This window comes from Spodoptera frugiperda, chromosome 7, assembly GCF_023101765.2.
Source record: "Spodoptera frugiperda isolate SF20-4 chromosome 7, AGI-APGP_CSIRO_Sfru_2.0, whole genome shotgun sequence".
NCBI classification, from domain to species: domain Eukaryota; kingdom Metazoa; phylum Arthropoda; class Insecta; order Lepidoptera; family Noctuidae; genus Spodoptera; species Spodoptera frugiperda.
Window position 1 is genome coordinate 10,535,011 of NC_064218.1, and position 23,640 is coordinate 10,558,650.

A 23,640-nucleotide genomic window follows, 5' to 3' on the forward strand; every position below is an offset into this window, starting at 1 on the left:
TAGAGGTACGTGCATCGGCCTACAGCCGCCCGGCCACTGGACGCTTGTTTTGAATATCACCCGCATTATTTAAAAATAAATATTTCTGCTATATTACAATCGCTGATTTTACTTAAGAAAAATGATTTGTGCTGCATGTAATACGGAGTTGCTGCCTGGGGATGCTTATCTTGAATGTACCGTTGATACATGTATGAAAGTCTATCATTACCTCTGTAATAATCGTGAGCTTGCGCTTGATGAAAGGGCTGCATGGGTTTGCCCTGAGTGTTGTTGTGCTGTAAAGAGAGGGGGTTGTAACGACGATATACCTATCCCTGCATTAACACCTATCTCGCAAAAGTTTGTCTCAGTTCGAAATAAAAGTAACACCCCCGCCCCGCAATCTTCACAACAGTTGCCTAATAATATGGGGATGGAGATGCAGCTTCTACGAGAACAAATTAATTTCTTATCTGAACAACTAATGGAGGCTCTGGCAACTATTGGCAAGTATCAATCAGCATTAACAGTGTGTACAAAACAGATTGAGATATGCAACGAGAAACTTGAGACATTTGAAAAATTAAATGATGCTTCTCATGGTATCTGCGGCCATGTTGCTGCTCCGTGTATGCAATGTATGCAACCTATGCAATCTACGCAATCTGAGGCTTTTGGGGATGAAATTAAAATTACCGAAGTACAAACTATTAAGATCAAACCAAAACAGAAAACAAAGTCCAAGCCACAACAAGTGCCCTCCAAACCGCGGGAAGTTTCAGAAGTTTCAGCAGCCAAACCTGTTATCATACGGGCGGACAACAACAATGAAAAGCAGGTATTTGTGCCTCCAGTGGTAGTAACACCGGCTTCATCTAAAGAGAACATTGTAGATGCTGTACTTGGGCAAAAAGGTGTCGCGCCACTATCACAGACATTTAATACCAATTCTGCAGACGAGGGATGGACAGAAGTTCGTAAGAATAAGCCGAAACGTATAAGTGCTATACGGGGCACCGCGGGTCCTGATGTTACCATGCTCAAAGCGGTAGCATTTCGCAAATATATCCATCTTTGGAACATGATATCGTGTGGAGACGACATTCAAGCATACCTCCAAAAACTATTTCCAGATGTGACATGTACTGTAGAGGAGCTCAAGTCTAGGGGCGACTACAAATCTTTTAAAGTTGGCATTCCACCCGAGTGCTATGAGAGGTGTATGTCACCGGAAACCTGGCCTACTAACGCTCGAGTAAAAGATTGGTTTTTTCGAAGGCAACCAAATACTAGACAAACAGCAACAACAAATTAAAACCAAATATCCTAAGGAAAACCGAAAAGTAAATATAATTTATCAGAATGTTAGAGGCTTGAACACGAAGTTGTCATTTTTCAGACAAAATCTTTCAACACTTGAGTGTGATATCATTGCGGTAACTGAGACATTTCTTACCAGCTCAGTGATAGACTCCGAATTAACTGGTACTGACTGGAGTATACTGCGTCGGGATCGTGTCTATGGCACTGGTGGTGGAGTTATTCTACTTACACGACCCGGTATCAGAGCTACCAGACGTGTGGATTTGGAGACTTCGGATGGCGAGGACCTTTGGGCACAGATTGTAACAGACTCTGACACGATTTATGTATGTGTTGTGTATATCCATCCAAGAGCGTCTGATGCGGTGTACATGCAGTGGTTCCAAAAGGTTGAATCAGTTATTAATGACATTAAAGGTGCAGTTATTATTGTTGGAGATTTAAATTTAAATCCTAAGTATGCCTCTACTAGTATTTTAAGTTATTATTGTTATTTTTTGTCTGTTTGTGGATTGTCAGAAAAGAATGAAGTTGTTAACGCGTATGGAGGTAAACGGTAGTGTTGATGTCGGACGGTGTTGACCATGTTGATGTGCTTGAGATTAATTGCGGAGGCCTTGTTCCAAAGCGTGATAACTATCATCCCCCTCTGGATATATATTTTGAGCGTAATTATAAGTCAAATCAACTAAATACCGAAAAAACTAGTCCTAGTAATGTTGACTTGCATAGAGATTGGAACTTTGCCAAAGCAAATTATGACCTAATGTATAAGCGTATCTCAGAAACATCATGGCAGGAAATATTTGATGCTTACAATGTTGATGACGCTGTTGATTGCTTTTACAATAATATTTATTCCATATTCGATGAATGTGTCCCTAAAAAGTTGAGATCCAGCAAACCGAATAGGCGGTATCCGGTATGGTACACCGCTGAGTTAATAAATATTATAAAACAAAAGGCTGAATTGCATCGCCAATGGAAAGCTACACGAAATATCGAAACATATCTAGAGTTTTCTCGTTTAAGATCGTATGTTAAAAAAATCATGTCAGGTACCTACAAGGACTACTTAAGTCGCATACAGCGTAAACTTAATCGTGATCCTGCCGCGTTTTGGCAGCACGTAAATAGTTTGAAAAACAGAGGCGGTTTTGTACCTAAAGTTAGTTACAACGGGGTGGAATATGAAGGCAGTGATGCAGCGCAAGCCTTCTCCAGATTTTTTGCAAGCGTTTTTCTACCGGACGCGCCCCTTCTTGATTGTACGAATTTGAGTGATGGTCAGAATCATACAGCAAATTTAGTACACATTTACGAAATAACCAGCAAAGATTTTGACACCAGCATTAGTGATTTGAAACCGAATAGTGCTGTTGGCCCTGATAATGTACCTGCATATATTATTAAGGGTTGTAAGGAATCCTTGAGGTCGCCGCTGGTTTATATATTCAACTTAGCGTTGAACACAGGGACATATCCTAAACGTTGGAAAGTTTCGCGTGTGCAACCTATCCCCAAAACAAGCGATCATACACTCATAGAAAACTATAGACCCATAGCGATACTCTCATCCTTACCAAAATTATTTGAATCCATATTGCACAAACATCTTAGTACTCAAATACAGCCTTATCTATGCGATTCACAACATGGCTTTAGACTGAACCGCTCTGTAAATACTAACCTTTTAACGTTAGTCGATCTTGTCTCGCAACACTTAGATAATAACATTCAGGTCGATGTTATCTATTTCGACTTCAAAAAGGCGTTCGACAGGGTTGACAATGATGTTCTACTACGTAAGTTGTGTGGAATGGGATTTTCTCCTAAGCTTCTTGGGTTCTTTGCCAGTTATTTGCGCGATCGCCGGCAGTATGTGAGGCATGGATATTTTGTTTCGGCTCCATATCACACTCGTTCTGGAGTCAGTCAAGGCTCGATTTTGGGACCAATGCTATTTGGCCTAATGGTGAATGACTTAGAAGCTTCCCTTAAACATGCTAGGTGCTTACTTTACGCAGATGATCTCAAACTGGTGTACGGTGTTCGGAATATAGCAGACACCGAATCATTGCAGAGTGACATAGATTCCGTAAGTAATTGGTCCATTAAAAACCATCTAAATTTCAACACAGCCAAATGTAATGTGATGTCTTTCACTAGAGCTCACAAACCTATACATATGGATTACCATTTGGGAGGAGAGAGGATCCAACGTGTCTATTCTGTAAAAGATTTAGGGGTGTTGTTCGATCCTCGTCTTACCTTTCATGACCACATGCGGGAGGTTACCAAGGACTCATATCGTAGGTTAGGATTTGTAATTCGCAATATGCGTGAATTTGATAATATAGCAGCAATTAAGCTGGTGTACATGGCTGTTGTTAGAAGTAAGCTGGAATCTGCGTCCGTAGTATGGAATCCGTATGAGACTACTTACGCTCTAATGGTTGAAAAAGTACAAAAGGCATTTTTGAGGTTTTTGTACAAAAAACGGTTTGGCTATTACCCTTTTCTTTACCCCACTAAGTTTTTATTAGGCATGTTGCGATTTAACTCTCTCGAGGTGAGACGTAATTACTCCTTAATGATTATGATCTGTAGGACGTTGCGAGGAGAATCTGACTGCCCAGAGATTGTAAGTCGGGTAGTGCGGTTGTCGGTACCGAGGCTGCTTACACACCAACTTCGGCCGCGTCAGCATCCCTTATTGGCGGTCCCGGAAGCGCGTACAGTGGCACATGCAAATTCTCCGCTGGTCCGAGTACTCACCATGCTCAATTCTCTCCTGACCTCAGCACCGGAGTGTGATTTGTTTGCAATGAGATGGATAGATGTGTGTCGTGAATGTTTAAGATTTTGTGAGAGGATGGATGTTAGGTAATAAAAAATAATATTATGTATTTTGTAAAGATATGTTTATTTTTTGTGTTTATATTTTTTGTCTATGTTTAATTACTATTTAGGTGTATTTTTTTTTTGTTTTGTTTTTTAGTTGTATCTTAACGTTAACTATTCTATTGGCTGTATAACGTATTGGCGTAAGCTGTAATGTTATATATGTAAATTTGTAAATAAATAAATAAATAATAAATAAATTATTACATAATCTGTAATACAGTATTCCTTACCGATTCTCGCTACAAACATTCAGTTTATCACAAATGGAACAAAAAATTTAAACCCGTTTTTACTATCCTCTCTAAAATTTTGAGGACCTCTTAGATAGGTGATATTCAACTAGATTTTAGTTGTTGACAAACCTTTAATTGATACCTACCAGTACAAGCGATAACTTTAGGTGCTTCCTCACACTAAATAACTCTTAGTTAAGAGATGACATCAAGTAAATAGGTATACGATACAACTTCTTGTTTTTCTTATTATTGAAGTGACCAGTTTGCACAATAAATATATTTTGCTAGTCAGATCATAAATCTAACACGTAACTTACAGTAAGTACACTTGTCCTCTATTATAAACTCACAGGTTACATTATCAAATTCTCTACAAACCTCACTGAGATATGTAGGAACTAATTAGAGGGAAATGCAGGGAATGTCGGGAGTGCGCCTCGGAGTGAGGAGTTAATTGTTGCGAGAGTGCCGCATAGCTGAGCTGCCGAGCTGACCGGCCGCTGGTATAGAGGCGCCAAGGTGGTGGTAGATAGCGGGAGGGGGGAGGGTATAAGAACTTCTCTAATTTTGGAATTTATGATGATATACTCTAACCGTTAGAGTAGGTATATAGAATTTTTCAGAAGATGTTGGAATTTGCAGCCGCTTTTTGCAAGTGACTTCCAACCGGCCTATCTGGAAGTCATTAGGGGTGGCCTTTATTCATTCTTATAGCTGTGATATAACGATGACGATGGTGAAACCCCGGAGATTTTCTTTCTTTTTACAAGGCGTATCTAGTCTGTGTGTATCAAGTTGATCACTATATTATCTAGGTACCGACTACTGGCACTGTAATATAGAACAGTTACTGATGGTGTCGCAGTAACAATCAAATTGGCATATAAATAGAAATTTATGAGAAAATCTCTACAAAAACAGTTATAAAACAATGAAAGGTATAACAGAATAAGTGTAATGATTAACAACAAACTGATTAACTAACAAAGGGCCTGCGTTTGAGCTGTAATTACAACTTGTTGATTATAATTACACTTTCGCCCGCACACTCACACACCCGCACACTCGCGCGTGTGAAAGTTATCTATAAATATGTTTTACTCTGTGTTATTACAAACTATAACACCGCTACCGAAATGGCGAACAATGGGAAAACAATGGCTTTGATTATATTAATAAGTAGGCCTGTACTACGCAAGTAGCTCGAGATCGTGGTAATTTCTTAAAATTCTCAATAGTTGTTGTACCGACTTAAAAGTTATGTTTGATACATAAGCGGCATTACTATTATGTCAGTTCTAGTATATAACTATTCAAAGAATATAAAATTATTTTAAAATAAAGTAAAATCAATCAAGCTAGAACGGAAATCATGTTCAGGAGCAATATGCAAGTATGTATACCTAAAGCTATGGTTTTTTCTCAGACGTGAGCTTGCTTAACTTTAGCCTTAACATCAAACGCTCCCGATGGCGCCAGCAACCAAATGTTTTTGTTTTAAAACACTTTATTACCCTAATAAACCCTTTCCCAAACCCAACTAATTACAAAACCTGCTGTCTGTAATAATTACAGCTGTATTAAACCCATACTAAAGTAATTATTGCATCAAAATCATTAAAACTAATAATTACACATCGACCAGCATTTTCCAAAGAGAAATGATCAATTATCAACTATCGATGAAGCTAGAACCTGTTATTATTACTATTATAGTTAATTTCTCCTCTGAACATTGAAAGTAATTTCCATCAATATAAAATTAAATTACTCCTTTGTTGGTACCCTAATACAATAACTTTTATAAGTACGAGACAGTACGAGATACTCAGGCACTTAGTCATACCTAATCTCATGACCAGCTTTTACATTTAATCGAACGGTTCTGCTACCGAATCAACAACTCCTGAAGATGCTCCGCAGTAAGAAGAAACATATGTAGAGTGTTTTGTTGCATGACGTGTGCGTCTGTTTTTGTGTTTCACCTCTGCTGCATGAGCATTTAATTGCGGGCGGAAAGTGGTACTGCACAAGTGCACACCCATGCTGAAAATACATGCGGACCAGAGACTAAAATCCCCTCTTCTCAATAATTGGGATACTGGTTTAAAACTTAACCAATAGCAATTTTTAAGTGTAAATAGACACAAATCACTTGCGGTAAATTAAACATGAGGAAAGCTAAACTTTATTATATTGAAATCGCTAATTTATAAGTACGTACAGCTTTTTACCCAGCAGTGGAACAGCTTACAGAATGGCTATGACTGGAAGCACTATAATAATATTACACCTATAACTAAAAGGAAGCTAGACCACGCAATCCCCGCTACATGTACACCATGGACCATGTAGAACCACAAACAGGAAACAACAGTTTAGTAATAACAGTTGTTAATTATTTAATTCGTGCTAATCGCGTTAAGATGGCCACGCCGCTCGACCAGCCGCCGGCACCGGCTGCCCTGCACTACGGGTAACCATAACCGAAACTTTTCAATATAACAAATGCAAAAATAGTAAAAAAAAATGTGCGAATCCGATATAAAAACTTTGAATTGGTTAGAATAGTAAGTGCGACGTGCATATTTGACATAACAATATTCACTCATGAGGTGAACAGACCATCTGAAAAAAATAGATTCAAGACGAACTTTTTAGAAGCAGACCTACGTTCAACGTGCATAGACCTCTCATCATAGCAGGGATAATGATGATGACTAACATAAGACTTAGTTGAATTCCTCGTCTTACCTATATCCATAAGCAACATTAAACGAAACCAACGATTAATTATTATGTTGCCATGCAACGAAGTGTCATATTCATGAGCAGTTTTCAGCGATCACATGACGCGGCGATCTATCGCGCTGCTACTGTACTAATTACGTGAGTAAGCCGAAAAACAATAATTAATTGATGTTCGCATCACAACCGAATACTTAAATACTATTCGAATACAACAATACTATGAATCCTTATCCAGATCCGAAGTACACGTAACATCCCTATAAGATACCAGTCACACTAGACACAGTCGCAGGACATCAGTCAGTGTCGCCGGGTGTGTAGGCGCCATTACTTTGATGGGACATGTTGCTTTAATCTATTTATTCATACCACACGTTATGAAGAGCTTGCTCTAGGGAAATATTATATATGTAAATACTTAAGCTAATAGATTTAGCTTCCTAGAACAGTTATCATTCGTCAAGTTGTCAGCAGTGTAAAAGGATTAGAAGTGTCTTCAATACGTTGGTGTAGATAGTTTTAATCAAGCTCATTGGTTTCAATATTATTTATAGTCATGTTTGCTTAGACTAAGCTAAAAAAATCAAAATCAAAATGTAGTATGAATATTATATGAATAATGTAGGTACTAAATAACTTTAACAGTGACATCTGATATGATCTGATAGTTAAATAGTGAAAATTAATGCTACAAAACACTTTGCATCTCAACCTAAATAAACTACACTTCTAACTCGTACATGTGACATAATTAATTTTAAATACTGAACTACTATCATTAGCCAATCACAATATTGCTACATCACGCTGTCCAAAACATTTCACGCTACATTATCCACGACAGCAAACTCAAGGTAATGTACCCACAACACTACAACTAAATTAATCCCAACTAATATTATAGATGCTAAAGTAAGCTTGTCTTATGTTAGCTCTTTATATTTTACCTTTTTTTTAAGGGGGGATTATCATCCAATGGCTTCTCTCGCCTTGGGTGAGACGATAGTGTATAGTGTCAGCCTCTTACTGACTAAAAACCACCCCGTCCCTACTCCAATTTTCGAGGCAGAGCCCCGGTAACCTGCCAGGCAATCCTAGGCTCCTACCTAATGAACCAATCTTCTTCTACTCGTGCAAGCATTATGGTTTAGAATACGGAGAAAGATATGCGCTACCTTTTACGTAAGCAAATACTGCGTCAAAGCTAGTAATGGCATACATTTTATTGCTATGTGCTATGACACAGTACTGCCGAGGGAAACGATTAGGAAATCTGCAATATAAATCTCAGAGGTGGGACAATTAATCTTACTCCGATAGCATCGCAATAGGCGGCTCATTAGAGACGTAAAGTGACGGTTGTCACTTTATAAATCTTTATCTAATTATATCTAGTGTTATAATCTTATATCGTACTATTTATTACATGTTTTTTCCTGTAAATACTTTGAAAGTTTTCTTAAACTAAATCAGTGTTTAATCCTTGAGTGTTTTCGCTTTCAAATATTACGTCATAAGAGTCAACGTCGTTAATCTTTGTCAAACTAAAATCCCATCCCCTTTATTTCCCATTTGTACTCACCTTCCTTTAGCAAAAAATCTAGTATAAAACATCTTCAATATCGCCTATAATAAAACATGTTCAGCGCGTAAATTAATCAACTATCACATAAATTGGAGCCGCGTGTTAAACTCCTTCATACATAACAATTACCTCCCAATTACTTGGACATTCCACTACATTATAAACATCAAAAAAAAAGATTGTCATCTCAAAGATAAAAATACTTTTTTCTTTTTTAATGTACCAAGAAGGTAAGATCAAGGTTTGTAGACTCTCAACCTTTCCGCTCTGATGGTCCAGGGTCAACGGCTTCCAATCTTTAATTAGTCGGAAGCCGAACATTACCGAATGATTACCGATGATGGCCGAAGCCTGCTGATAAATGTTACGGATTACATGCGTTAAGATTGAACTCTTGGAAGCGGGTCGGTGGAAATTAACACTGGGAACGAAAAATTACCAGAGATTTTTTAATGGTGTCAATTATAGTAATCGAGCTTAAACAGCTACTATTTGTATTTACTTTGTGAGTCCTCAAATACATTAATTATATGGGTTTTCTCTGAATGACAGTTGGATAGCTGTAACTTTCCGAAAACTGAAAGTTTCTAGAGATCTAAACGTAAGTTAACTGCATTACCAAAGAGGCGTTATTGAAACGTCGTGAATACCCATATACACAAAATACCGGATACAAGTTAACTGCCTGAGTAAGTACCGAGTTGACGGGCTGCAAATTGGTAGAAATCTAAAATAACTGCTATTTAAAACAACCGTTATTTCTAAATGTAATATTATTGCAACGGAAACGACAAATAGTTTTTAATCAGATGGATTACAATTAAGTTTGTAATCAACGCAGATACCGGCGTTGTTGTGTCACGACTGAGTATAGGCACTGAATTAAGTGAAGTTATTTACCAAAAACGTAACCGGTTGAGTAACGTTATTAACAAAATAACAGTTATTAACGTCACGCGCGTTATTGTAATTATGTGTTATTATGTGAACACTGATATCGGAGTGTAGGGCAGCGGGCGACACAGGTTTCTGTATATGTTGTGATTTTTACGATTATGGCTGAATTCTTTTATCTTGTTTTGTGGTTTGCCAAGTGGAACTAATTCACGATGACGCTTGAATCTTTTTCATTATATTTTTTTTATTCCCCGAAAGTTTAGGCTGAGATAAATAAACTATTTATCTTGTGTCTGCGCTGCGGACTGCCTAGCGCATTACCGGGTCTCTGGCGCAAAAAACAGGAGTAGGAACGGGGTGGTTTTTATTCAGTAACAGTCTGACACTCCCTCTTGCCTCGCCTAAGGCGGGAGAAGCCATTGGATGATTTTTATCCTTCACAAAAAAAGTCAAATTTTCATAAGGTCTGAGTCTTATGGAATCAATTGTGAGCCTACTGTCATTCACTGTCATTCAAAACTCGTAGTACTGCTGAGCAGTTAGTGACTGGTGACTGAAACCGCAAAAGTGTGACTCAGTTGGGAAATGCGCAATAAACCACAGCAGTACACAGTCGTCATGTTGACCTACCTCACACAGGCCTACTCTAGTATGGTTCCTATTCCTCAAATATTAGCCTAGATTTATATTATGTGTTAACTATATTTTGGATATGAGTTACGTATGACAGGATTCTATGATTTGGGAATAAATCAAACTTATTGAATAGTAAAAACACCAAATCAAACGCTTGACATAGTACTGATTTACCAGAAAACAATTAACTACAGTTGTAACTTTGTAATTTACAAAACGAACTTTACCTACCAATACACGTGTACCTACATGTGTAAGTAAGTATAAATAGAAGACTGGAATAAATTGTATTTGTGTATGATCCCGTCACACCATGTCCTGCATGCAATATCATACAAACACATATTCGTATGCACGCCGGCGCCGCCCGCCACTACGTGGGAATGTCCGTCTGTTCGCTGCTAACTACAAAACACAGTGGCATTATTCCTCTGACCTCCTCGTTTTGAACAAAGGTATATTGGCCGTTATTTTGTTATGTGGTTGTTGGACCCGGATTCGAAGTTGGGAACTGTCAACTGCGTAACGCTGCCCTACATAATGACGATTTCAATGCAGCAGAACGTTATAATATGTTAGATCCCTGAATAAAATATTAATCTAGTAAATATCGTTCAATACTTTATGAAGCCTTCCATCATCGAAAGCATGCGATAATCCACTGCTGGACTGTAGTTCTCCTCTGTATATGGTTTACCACATTCTGTATACTTACATCATACATAGTACATACATCAACAGCGTATAGTGTCCACTGCTGACCTATCTACCCCAGCACCTATTGATACTATTTTACTCCTACTAAATACATTTCTTACAATTTTCACTTCTCCACCCGTTTACTCCAAAAAGTACCACCATGGAAGTCTCATGCGTAATTGAGTGAGGTTAACCCGTCAGTGTAACAGTTACACCTGTCTCACAGATAACTGGGAACAATAGCCCATGAAATTATGCGTTAAACGCTGACTTAACGCGTCACATCGCGTTTGCGTTAACGGGACAATTACCGTGAACATATATTAACATGGAGAGACTAGAGTACTACTCGTATTGTATTAACGGGATCAACGCGCAACTGAATTAATTATATGAGAGTTTGTATGGTGATACTCCAAAACATAACATAAACATAACTCCTGATAAAGTCACCTTGTTTTCACCCATTACGTAATTAGTCCATTTGTTATGAATACTACGATATGACGGGGATCGAGAAGTATGTTTGTGTTCATAGTATATTATTTTAACAGTATGTTTCTATTATAACCTTCATGAGACATACTAAATTAAATTAATTATGTTTTTCGGCTTACTCACGTAACTGTTTGACGAGGAACTCGACTACTAGTTTAGACTACTACTAGTGGACTAATTAATTTTAACAGTACTTCAAACAATAATAAAATTAATGAAGTACAAGATACAACTAGTCATAATACAATACAATCCTGTGAAATTAATCATGAAGGTGGTGCGATCCCTCATTAGCATATAATATGAAGCGGACGGAATACAACCTGTCTAATAAATACGTGTCGAAGGTTCCGACCGGCCGCCGGCGCAGGGGTCGTAAATACCCAACGTTTCGTATGCCGCCCAATTTGTTTTATTTCACACACCAAACCGCATAAATCCTCCTCTATTGTGTATAAGTGAAAATGAACATTAGTTTATGAGACATAAAGGTTGTTATCATGTGTAAGCTTTACGTAAAACCGCTGCGTTAAATAGGTTGATGACGTTTGACCTTCCTCGTGTTAAATGATGGGTGCGAATGTACTAGGAGTCTCTCAGGGTAAATGTTTGTAATTCTCCAATATGAATATTGTATTAAGTATCACATAAAAAGATCGTAACTTCAAGAAACATTACATCATATCTCGTATGCTAAGCCGATTAGTTAGTACAGACCAACAGCGCGGATCAATTACAATGTTAATGAAAGTCAAACAAGACGAACAGAAAGTAAATAAGTATAAAAACTACCAAGCGAGCATGATTCACTCGAGCAAAAAGTAGTTCCCATCCGAGCTACCGGCAGCTTGCTGTTTATGATACAATCTAAGCCTAATCTCTTAAGAAAATAAACATTTATATTCACGACACCTATACAAAGTTGTAGAAAAACCGCCATTTTCTATACTTCGTCTATAAAATTATACGAGCCAATCAATCGCTGGATCTCGGTTCGCGCTCTTTTTATTAATATCACCGGCATCTACTGAGCAATTACTGGCAGCCGAGTGATGTATCGATAGTAGGCGACTCTCGATTGTATCGCGCGCGTAGGTCGTGAGATCTCTGCTCGATAGCGGTCGGTAGGACCGGCGCGGCAGCCGCGGGGTTGCTTCAAAGGGTTTGACGGATGACAGTGACATTTTCGCTCAGCGGCAGGTCGGAGATGGGATGACAAATGACGGTAGTAATTATGATGATTTTGTCATTATTTCGTAATGAAGCGTGGAATTGCGTCGCTGATTGGCGTTTGCAAATTATTGTTATTTAGATAACGTCAGATAGATTGCAGGAACATTTTCAATTTGTGTTCGCAGCGAGGCTTGTATAGAATAGATCGAATATGCAAAGAGTGGTTGTGTAAGAGAAATGGCCGGCCGAGCAGGTCATCCCTTGAGGTAGCGTGGTGGAGGGAGTGTCGCCCTAATAAAGTTTATTTACAGTCGCCGCCTGCCCGCGCGCATAACTAGCGGGAAATTACAAGGCAGGGCTGTCGCCGCTCTCACGTGTTGTAGAATATAATGCGACACTTTGTCACGAAGTAGTGAACACATAAAAATAGCAGCCCGGCCACGACTGCGCACAATTAGAATAACTTAACACGTTGCAACGAGATATTTGAAGGGCTGCTACTATTCGGACGGTACTAGACTTTCTGTTTGTTGGATTTCAGTTGTGTTGCTTAACAAATTAAAGCTCAAATCGGATAAGATAGGAGTTGAGTCTTGTAAAATAAAACTATTATGAAACCCATTTCTCAATATATACCTAAAATTGCCCCAATTTATTATATTTCATTCTGTTTATTCCAATCTTTAACCTATCCATCTTTATGGTAAGATGATATGATATGACTGCATGGATGCAAAACTATTGCTTCTGTCTTCTGCACGTAACTACGTAGCAGCCCTACCGCCAATCTGTGGCGCACGATGTAACTTTCCGCGGAGGTATTTTTACATGAGGACATTGTAGCACTGTTACAAGACTAGTTTCATTGCACCCAACGGGAATCAAACACCAGCACTTTACGACCTGGCCGTACAGTTATGGATCAATTAATTTAATGAAACACGTTAGTGCACCGATAAAGACTAAATGACTACAGGCTCCCATTAAAATAAGACCTTCATAAAATCCTCTCTATTTGTGGCCTACAAAGTCCAAACTATGTAGGTATTAAATTGTACACAATAATTATATGAACTGAAACTAGACTACCGCACTTATACTCGTAGCAATTAATTATTGTCATAATAGATGATGTTTATCTCCGAGATTAATGATAAGTAGAAGTAATAGATCAATCGACTGATTCTGTGGTCACGATACTGTTGCTGTATTAATGGAATCGAACCATTACTACGTGTTAAACAACTCGTTATGTATTTACTTTTGGAACAACATTTGTGTTAGCAGTCACTGAGTACCTTCCATTGATACTTATTGTTGTTTTTTCTGTTTCCAGGCCCGTATGTCGGAACTGCGTGGTGTCACCAACGGGGTCGTCACCACCCCCGCTGCACGAGCAGGCCTCCTCCCCACCGCCCCCAGCGCCGGCGTCGCCCCCTACATCACCGAGGCTACTTCCTTCGCTGCCATCGCCACAACCCTCGCACAGCGGCTCGTCAGCGCCCAGCCAGTCTAACTCCCCGCACCCCTACTCGTACCCGAACTTCAGACGGAGCCAGCCGGTCCAGAACCAGAGTTACCCAGAGTTCGGGCTGCTGCACAGCCACAGCGTGTCGCAGCTGAACCAGCCTGGGCAGAGTTACCAGTCGCCGCAGTCGCCGCAGTCAGCCATGTCGCTGTCTCCGCACCCGGTGCCGCAGGGCAAGTTCCGAGGGCTGCTGGAGCACGCCGAGCGACTGATGAAGCCCGGAGACCCTCACCGCCACTCGCAGAGTGACGACGACTCCGGCTGCGCGCTCGAGGAGTACACCTGGGTGCCGCCGGGGCTGAGGCCAGAACAGGTAAATTCTAAAATTACTTTGTAGTCGTTTTATTTATTGCTACTAAACTTGACTTGTTCATTTGTCGCGTAACCACAAAATATCATCTAAAAGCGAGGCTCCTGCCTCCCCTTGTTTACAAAAAAATAAAAACGCACCACAAACAACGCAGTGCGCGGCACTTTGCATTCCCCGCACACAGCACTCCGCGCAGACGGACAAGTTCTCCGACAAAGTGGCCAGCGCCGCCCGCCGCCCGCCGCCGCCGCTGCAGGCCGCCAGCTAACCACACTCCACAATGCACCCTTTGTCCCCGTGAGCTATTGTTTAGCGACAGTTTACTCCTTTTTGTCTTTTTTGAAGCTTTTTGTGGCTTTTGTCAATGAAACTGTTTTTAGGAAAATGGACATTTTTAATGTTTCTATTTTTCACATTTTAAAATAGCAGTTCCTTGTGTCGCCATTTTACTTTCATCGTCGTTGCAGTAAGAAAAATAAAAAGTATAAATTACCATTTGAAACCAAATAAGACGTTTAGGTCCGTGAGCACGTGTACATGGCTACATTGTAGCAGTGCCAGCGGCGAGCTGATGGTAATCTCTGCATAATATGTCATTACGTGTGTCAGGCTGCAGTCACGTGTGATGGGTATCATGTCACTGCACCCGCACTTATTATGTCGTTAAAGACACGCCCGTTTCCTTTTAAAAAAGGATAATTTAATGTAATTTGACTTGACCATCCACATTTTATTGGTCAAAAAAATATTTTACAATTCTTTTGATAAATCATAGTTATTATACACGCTATACAACTTATTGAGAAAATTCACTAGCGCGTACATTTTTCCACGCCACGTGTTACTTACATTTCACGACATCACCCAAGACACTTTAAAACCCAAAATACGTCCAATTCCCGTCGAAATAAACACAGAAATATAAGAATTTGAATGCAAATTATGCAGAACGTAATGTACCGTAACGTTGTATAACCACTTGGTCCGGGAATAACTCGGGAATACAAGTTCGAGCCCCGGAGGGGACCGCCTGCGGTCTCCCGGTAATCACATCGAATGACTACGGAGACTTCGGTATTTATAATTACAGTAAAAATAAAGCATCCACTGGAAGGCAACGGAGCAAAAAATTAAAATGTCTCTCCGGAGCCTCCCCCCTCCCCCCAGTGGACCTACGAGTATTCTTGAGGAACGTGTTCCAAGTTTGGGGATGACTTGTACTTACGGTTATTGCAGACGTCATCAAGTTGCTGGTGTTGTAAAGGGTTGCTTTTAAGAGTTGGGTTAGAATCGCGAGCTTATTTTGTGAACAGAACTAGAATTAAAATCGACTTTTTGTTCCAATAAAATTAACCTACTTTAGTGAAATAAAGTGTGTCCTGCGGGCTCTAGGTTCGGTTTTCATCTCTTAAATTCCATTCCTCATATCTCAGTCAGAGTCCAGAGTATATAATTGTAACAATGGGCTCAGCAAAAGCTAGGTGATACAATTAGCTTGTCTACTTGTAATATAAATCGCAATATTATTTTGGATTATGTTATCTTTACTAAATACACAAAATAACATTCCCTATAATAAATATCCAGCTCACGTATAGATTTCATTATGTTTCCTCACCCCGCTTGTTATTACACGCTATGACGTCATTAGTTTTATTAATGTCTACTGTAATGAAACCCCACTACTAAGTTTGCTTGACCAAGGCTTATTGGAACTATACTGTACTATGAAAACTTTTGAAGATACGTTATCTACAAATATTATAAAATCTATTTTTTGGCTTTCCATTTTAATGACTTAGTCATCTTTTGCGATAGTTAGGTTTTAAGAATTATAATATCTCCATTTCAATCTGAGAGATTAGTGGTTCAGTCGAACTTGATATTTTCTTTCTGAAAGTTAACAATTATCACAAATTCGATTATTAAAATATTTTGAATGAAATCAAATGCAAATTGACTTGTCCGTTAACATCTTATTATATCTTACTGGTAAATATAGGTCCTTCTATTTTTATGACGAGTGGGAAATCAAAAAGCGCCTAGTTTTTTGGAGAAAATAGTATATCCTATCGAAGCAATATTACATTATTAACGAACACGTATACTCACACACGTACACATTTATTTTTAAGAAACCAAGGTTCATGTTTTCTTCCCTTTGAAATCAAGTCCTATTTGCTTCATTGACTATTCTGTTTCACGAGTAGTCTCGAAGGGATGTTCGAACACTTCCTACCTTAGCTTGCTTTACTTTATAAATAACATTTTCTCGACATTATTTGAAAAGGAAAATATCAGCAGTCGGTGATTTTTTGCTGAAAACTATCTTTTTCAAAGTGAATATAATGTATATCGTTATTATTTTACGTTATACGATTATTTAAATTATAATTACGTATTATATGACCAGTCATTTATAATAAGACCATATTTTATTACTGATTGACAATATCACAATCCAATTAAGAATAATTTCGACTTCACAACGACCATAGAAAACAATAAACACCTTACATTAATACAAGACATAATTATATCTCTAAACCATTCTCCCTTCAGTAAATCAATTATGTCCAGTATATGTTCGTGTGTGGTAATATTTCACAATCGTAATCTCATAACGCCACTATCAGTGTCCAACACTGGCCGGACTATACTTCTTCCTCATAATAACTTAATGCTAGGAATTAGTGCAAGATATATTGTTATGACAGTTTTTCTTTTCAGGAAATCTTGTTGCTTGATTAAAAAGTTGCTACTACGTCTGTTGTTTATCATACCTGAGGCTTTTAAGTTCCTTCGATTATTAATTTGATACCTAAATATCATCTTTTTTTTGAGGGGAGATAATCATCCAATGACTTCTCCCACCTTGGGTGAAGCCAGAGGGAGTGTCAGACTCTTACTGACTAAAAACCACCCCGTTCCTTTTCCTGCTTGTCGAACTGGAGCCCTGGTAAACCCGCTAGGTACTCCGCAGCTCCGGACCTAAATATCATCTACGATCATTTTGATATCTCAAATTATAAAACCCCAAATTCAGTATTAAAATCAAAAAAATAACCCTCAAACTCATTATATTATTCTCATTAAACAACAAAATCTACATAACTTGTAGCGGTATTCTAACCAAGTCCATATACTTTTTCCAGGTGCACCTGTACTTCTCAGCGCTGCCAGAAGACAAGGTGCCGTACGTGAACAGCGTGGGCGAGCGGTACCGGCTGAAGCAGCTGTTGCAGCAGCTGCCCCCCCAGGACAACGAGGTAACTACCCCCGCCACCCCCTACAAGGTAACTGCCACCATATTGCGCTGCATGGGACGGCGACAGCATGCTCAGGGCTCTGGTACTCTCTCTACTGTATTGGCTTTACATTTGTTCATCACTGCTAAATTTTCTCCGTGAGCACGCCTGTCAGATTTGTAATGAAATTTGTAACTGTTCATTTGAACAGTCATGCGGAAATTTCTGTTAAAAAACACATAAACCTACTTGAAAATAAGTACAATCGAATTTGCATGAACGTTATTTCTTCAAAAAACCTACAGATTCCCCATTCTGGATAATTCCTACAAAAAAATAAAGTTTTTTTATGATTAAGTTTAGTGTTCAAAATTTGTTAAAGAATCCTTACATAGCACTTACGGCATCCAAATACAAACCATTTTAAAATGGAACCCTATATAACCGTATATGTAATGTATGTCTTCACACAGTCTACCTTCACATTCCAGGTGCGGTACTGCCACGCGTTGTCTGATGAGGAACGCAAGGAGTTGCGGCTGTTCAGCGCACAGAGGAAGCGGGAGGCGCTGGGCAGAGGACAGGCCAGGCAGCTGCATGCACCGGCTCCCTGCGACCGGGTACGTACATAGCATAGCATCATAGCATATTTGTTATTTTTAGGAATTCTACAAAGCAATTATATTAATGGTGGCGGATTGGGAGAGTGTCGACGGCAACTGTGTATCATTGCAGATGATGAACAAGAATTTAGGATATACTTAATCAAATTAAAGTGTTGGCGAATAAAGGCAGGTAAGGCATTTTTGTTAACAAGCTGTCAAAGTATGGATTCCGTATTCAATTATTCTTTTAGCTCTGAAACATCAACAGTTACCTAATTAACAGCGTCGACAAAAGTTTAACAATAACATCACATCACAACTCCGTAACATCTGTAAAACATTCAGAAACTCCGTCGCTACTCACCTACCTGTACCTACAATTAAATTCTCCACACTAACTTGCACAATATGAATACCAAATATTCTATTAGCACCTCACCCAAGACGGTGTTCATTCAATTACGTGAATACGTGTTGATTAGCTGGCTCCTTGGCACCCAGCACACGTGCCACATTTATAACTTCATCTGCCACCACCTACCACCATCTACCATCCACCGTCCCGCCGGCCACCGCGTACCACCCCCGGGAGTGACTCATTAGTGATGCGGGCCACGGAGCGGCCGGGATACTTTCATTTAATACTCGCTGATTGGTTACTATATCATGTTTGGGATAATTCCATTGGATATCGTATTGGTTGGACCTGTACGTGATTGTTTAGTCAATTGCCAAAGTCAAGGCTTAGCTTCGTTGAATGTTTTAAGACATACTTCGTATAATATTATCATATACGAACTACTTATTAAGTTTTTATTTGAACAAAATCCCCCTAAATATATTGAAATAGAAAAAAATACGTTTTTATTGGTTTTTGTTTTGTACAAATGAAACATTAACCATTATACACAAACAGAAGGCAATTCATCACATATTACACACATTAAAATTCTAAATCCTTTTTGTGAACAGTACCTTCTCAACCTCAACCTAATAGAACTGTACCTTAAAACAACAATTCACTACAGTCTCTATAAGAAACATTTCCTAATGAAAACAATCACAACAAAATTCTCATAGTATTCCGAAAACATTCTACTAAGACATTGAGTAAGTCCGCGTAAACCGTGGTGTAAATGAATACCATCCCACTTCATCCCGGCAGGCGATTCATTATCCCCGGCGATTAACGACCGCGTATCGTGAGCTGCACAATTTATTCCACCACCCAAGTATTAACACCGCGGACTTTTATCTCCACACTCCAATGCTGGGGGTGTTAAGGCGATTTTTTGGGAAAACTCTGTTATATTTAGTTGGTAACACTAGGCAACACTCAAAATTTCCCGGAAAAATTCATACTGTATTTTATTGATAATCATACACCTAATACCAGAAAAATAATAATTTATTTCAGTCACGTATAGGAATGGAGATTTTAACATTTTTGTAAAAAAACACTTTTTTTATTAGTTTTGGAGGGTAGCTCTAAATTCTTCTTAGTAACGATCACAATAATATTTTGTAGTGTCAGTATACATTGATTTCTTTCGCCATGTCTCGCTTTTGTGTTAATTCTCCGGATTTATTTTGTTTTATTTTCACCGAAGAGTAAAAAAACCCATAACACCGTTAAGTAATTACGAAGTGTTATCGTGCATATTTTGGTTTAGACGTTCGCAACCAAGATAAATATTGGGTGCCACACATGTGTTGCTTCTCATGCCACAAGAATTTGACAAACTGGTTTAATGGAAAACCAACTAAGATGCCTTTTGGTCAACCTATGATTTGGCGAGAACCTAAGGATCATGTAAGTGACTGTTATTTTTGTCTCACAGATGTCAAAGATTTTTTTAAGAAATCTAAGCACACAGTAAAGTACGCAGAGGTGTCTTCCGTAACAAAACCAATACCACATTCAGAAGATCTTCCAGTACCTAACCCACCAAGTCACGTTGAATCCTCAAGTAACACTTCTAGTTCTGATGATGAATGTAAAGACTTTCAAGTGGCAAAGTACATCTAAAGCACCACATTTGATCAGCCAATCTGAGCTTGACGATCTTTTTAGAGACTTAGACTTACCTAAGGAAAAATGCAATGGATTTGTTCAAGTCACGGACATTTTTTTGGGAAATAAACGATCGCCTCAATATGAAAGCCTTATAAACCAATTGTTATATGCTTATAAAAAACTGGGGTGCAATATGTCATTAAAAATACACTTTCTGCATTCGCACCTTAATTTTTTTAAAGAAAATCTAGGCGCAGTGAGTGATGTGCACGGTGAGCGCTTTCACCAAGAAATTGCCTCAATGGAAAAGCGTTATCAGGGAAAATGGACCACTGCAATGCTTGCAGACTACTGCTGGTTTTTAATTAGAGAGACACCAACCTCTTCTTATAACAGGCAGGCCAAAAGAACAAAAACTAGTTTATTTTTCAAGTCTAAATAATATTTTACTTTAAAATAATAACAAAAAATTGTTAAAACTAAAAATAAATTTCTCTTAAAAGCTATACGTGACTGAGATGTTTTATTTACTGTTCTAAGTTCTCTATACCATGGCCTTTCCGAATCACACAATCAGATCTCTGGGAAAAAAATTTTAATTTTTTTTGTTGCCTAGTGTAATTTGCATTCAATTCATTCAGTTACAATTTTATTCCGAAAACAATTGCCAAGGACTGGATTAAGTAACCATAAAATAACTCTGAATACGGCGGTTAGACTTACACAGTGTCTTTTCTGACGACAGTTACAGATTAAAACAAAGCACAGATTATAAACTGTCCATATTACGGATTAACATTCCCTCAGCCTCCGCCCGCTGCGCCCTCTCACCGCAACGTTTTAATCCGGCTGCCCATAAATCATAGACTCCCTTACAATTGATACTCTTTTTTCCCTCTGCCCTCTGCCCTCCGTCCTCCCCAGCCAGTCAGTTGGTTGGCAATATATTGCGCTAACATAATGTTTTTGTTAAACAACAACTGGTGCCTCTGAAATATCGTTTCAGGAAAAAATAAACTGGAAATCGAATTGAAAGGGTTTTCAATTGATAGTGCTGTTGTACGAGTAAAGGGAGGATTGGAGCTTTTATTTATTTTATTTTAAGTAAGAAAAGAGTTGTCGTGGAGTGAAATAAATGACGTTTTCTTTTTTGGCTGAAATTACATTAGTTTACATTGAGTAAATAATATAAAAATTTACATTTGCTATAGTAACTACGTTTCCAATTTTCTACACCTATTCGTATACTTTTTTCAAAACTAGTATGAGTGTAGCCAGCTAATTAATTAAAAGCAATTCATTAAAGATGTGAAAATTAAATATTCTTAATTAGAATAATATTTTCTTTCTACGAGTGTATAAAGAATTAGCGTGAGCAGCTTTCCTTAGGGAGGCATACTTAATGACTCTCCCCTAATTGCGAGATACCGTATCGTCTTAAAAAAATATGCAGTTATCTTCTAAAAATTTGTGAACTCCAACTAAGTACAGTTTTAATTTAACGGCCCCTTAAATTAAGAGGTGCAATTAAACTGCGCAGTAACAATTACCGGTGGCCGATGTCCCGGGTTCGAATCCCAGACGGCTCAGATTCTTAATCGCTCAACTTTAAAATAGCAGACGGTAACTTTTTACTTGTTTTAATTTTAAAAGTCGTTAAGTGTGATTGTGAGTCCGATATTACTTCGGAGCGAAAAAATATTCATAAGTTCGCGCTCAATTAGAATTTTAATGAAATATTTTCATTTCAGTTTTTGTTATGAATCTTGATTAAGGAATGCTTTTATTTAATTAAGTTTCAACTGAAGTTTTATCAGGATCAATTAAACAAACAATGTTTTACACTTTATACATAGACAATAAATATTTACATATATCAATTGAAGTAACTTAACTATATGCGTCCTTAGCTGCGGTCAAAATGTCTCAAGTTAACTGCTGCACTAAAATTCAATAGTCGTGGGCGGGCCTCGTTTGGGAATCGAACTCCAGACTGAGACATGTCTGGCTCATTTAAATCTCAAGCAGGCCACTGAATTAGTGATGGGGTGTAGTCGATGTTTATGTAATGGCAAATTATTTACATATATATGTATGCAACGTTATAACAATTGTTTGTGGTGTCTTTGCATTGATTGCTAAAATGATTTTGAGAGCAGTCGAGATGTGCTTTTTACTTGATATATATTACTTTATGTAAAACATTTACTTATTACCTAATTAATTAATTTGGTGAACCAACAGCTATATTATACTTTAACAAATAGATAGTAACATTAAGCTACTTACAGATTCACATGAATAATGACTAAATAGGTAACAGCTAAGACAATCATAATTTCCATATTAAAAAAGTAGACATCAAGATTTAAAGAAAAATTTTAATACATACGATCCAAACATTACTAAAGATTTTAAGAAAAAACATCGACACACGATATGCCTCGCTTCCCATCACTACTCCTAAAATCTCCGAGCAGACGGGTAGGGGTGTGTCGTGCAAATAAAATCAAAGGCCACCCCTGTGACGTCACCACTCAACCCTTATTGTCCTAATATAGCACTCCTTAGGAAAACGTCCACCAGTTTTATTTTATTTTTATGACTTCAGTAAATAGCTCGTTTGAATGAACAAATTTTATTTGTATCTACTTTTTTTAGTTTATAACAATGACTGTCTTTTCTCTCAAATCCAGTTAATTGTGTTTATTTATATTGTTATGTTATTTCATAATTTGTGTTAGATACTGAGTTCACTCTTAAACACTTTAAACCCATGGTATTTAGGTATGAGCATTATTGGCATTGGTTACAACAAATTGTAACCTTTAAAGATTCATCATTTATATATTTATATATTGAATGGGCCGACGTTTGGCCGCTATCTCGCCTGATGGTAAGTGATGATGCGGCCTACGGTGGAGCACGTCTGCCCATAAGCAACCTATATTGTCATTATCATTATCATTGTAACTAGGTACATAAATACATATATAGCCACGACTATCTATCCTGCATATCTACTAGAGAAATTAACTCGTCAGAGAATCTCATAAAACCACCACCCCTAAAAATATCCACCAATTTCTAAGACCAACTCTCGAAACTGTTAAACGAAAAACTCAATTAAACTTTTATTGAATCAGAGCCCGAGCGAAACGCGTTAAATGCAAACCTCAGTCGGAAAGCGACCTCTTGTAATGTCACCCATCCATTGCGAACTTTGACATCGCCACTCGGAGCGC

The 23,640-nt window shown here is 38.2% G+C and overlaps 1 protein-coding gene across 4 annotated transcripts in view; it reads left to right on the forward strand.

The window, feature by feature from the left end:
* The window catches only part of LOC118265723 (protein prickle-like), a 134,585-nt gene that overhangs the window by 50,701 nt on the left and 60,244 nt on the right, over positions 1–23,640 (forward strand). For 3 of the 4 annotated variants that reach the window (XM_050694661.1, XM_050694663.1, XM_050694662.1), the window contains exons 3-5: positions 14,024–14,528; positions 17,681–17,821; positions 18,265–18,393. In XM_050694661.1, coding sequence (XP_050550618.1) covers positions 14,024–14,528; positions 17,681–17,821; positions 18,265–18,393 — 775 coding nt within the window. The remainder of the gene's footprint in view (positions 1–14,023; positions 14,529–17,680; positions 17,822–18,264; positions 18,394–23,640) is intronic. The other variant, XM_035578822.2, reaches the window with a different exon arrangement.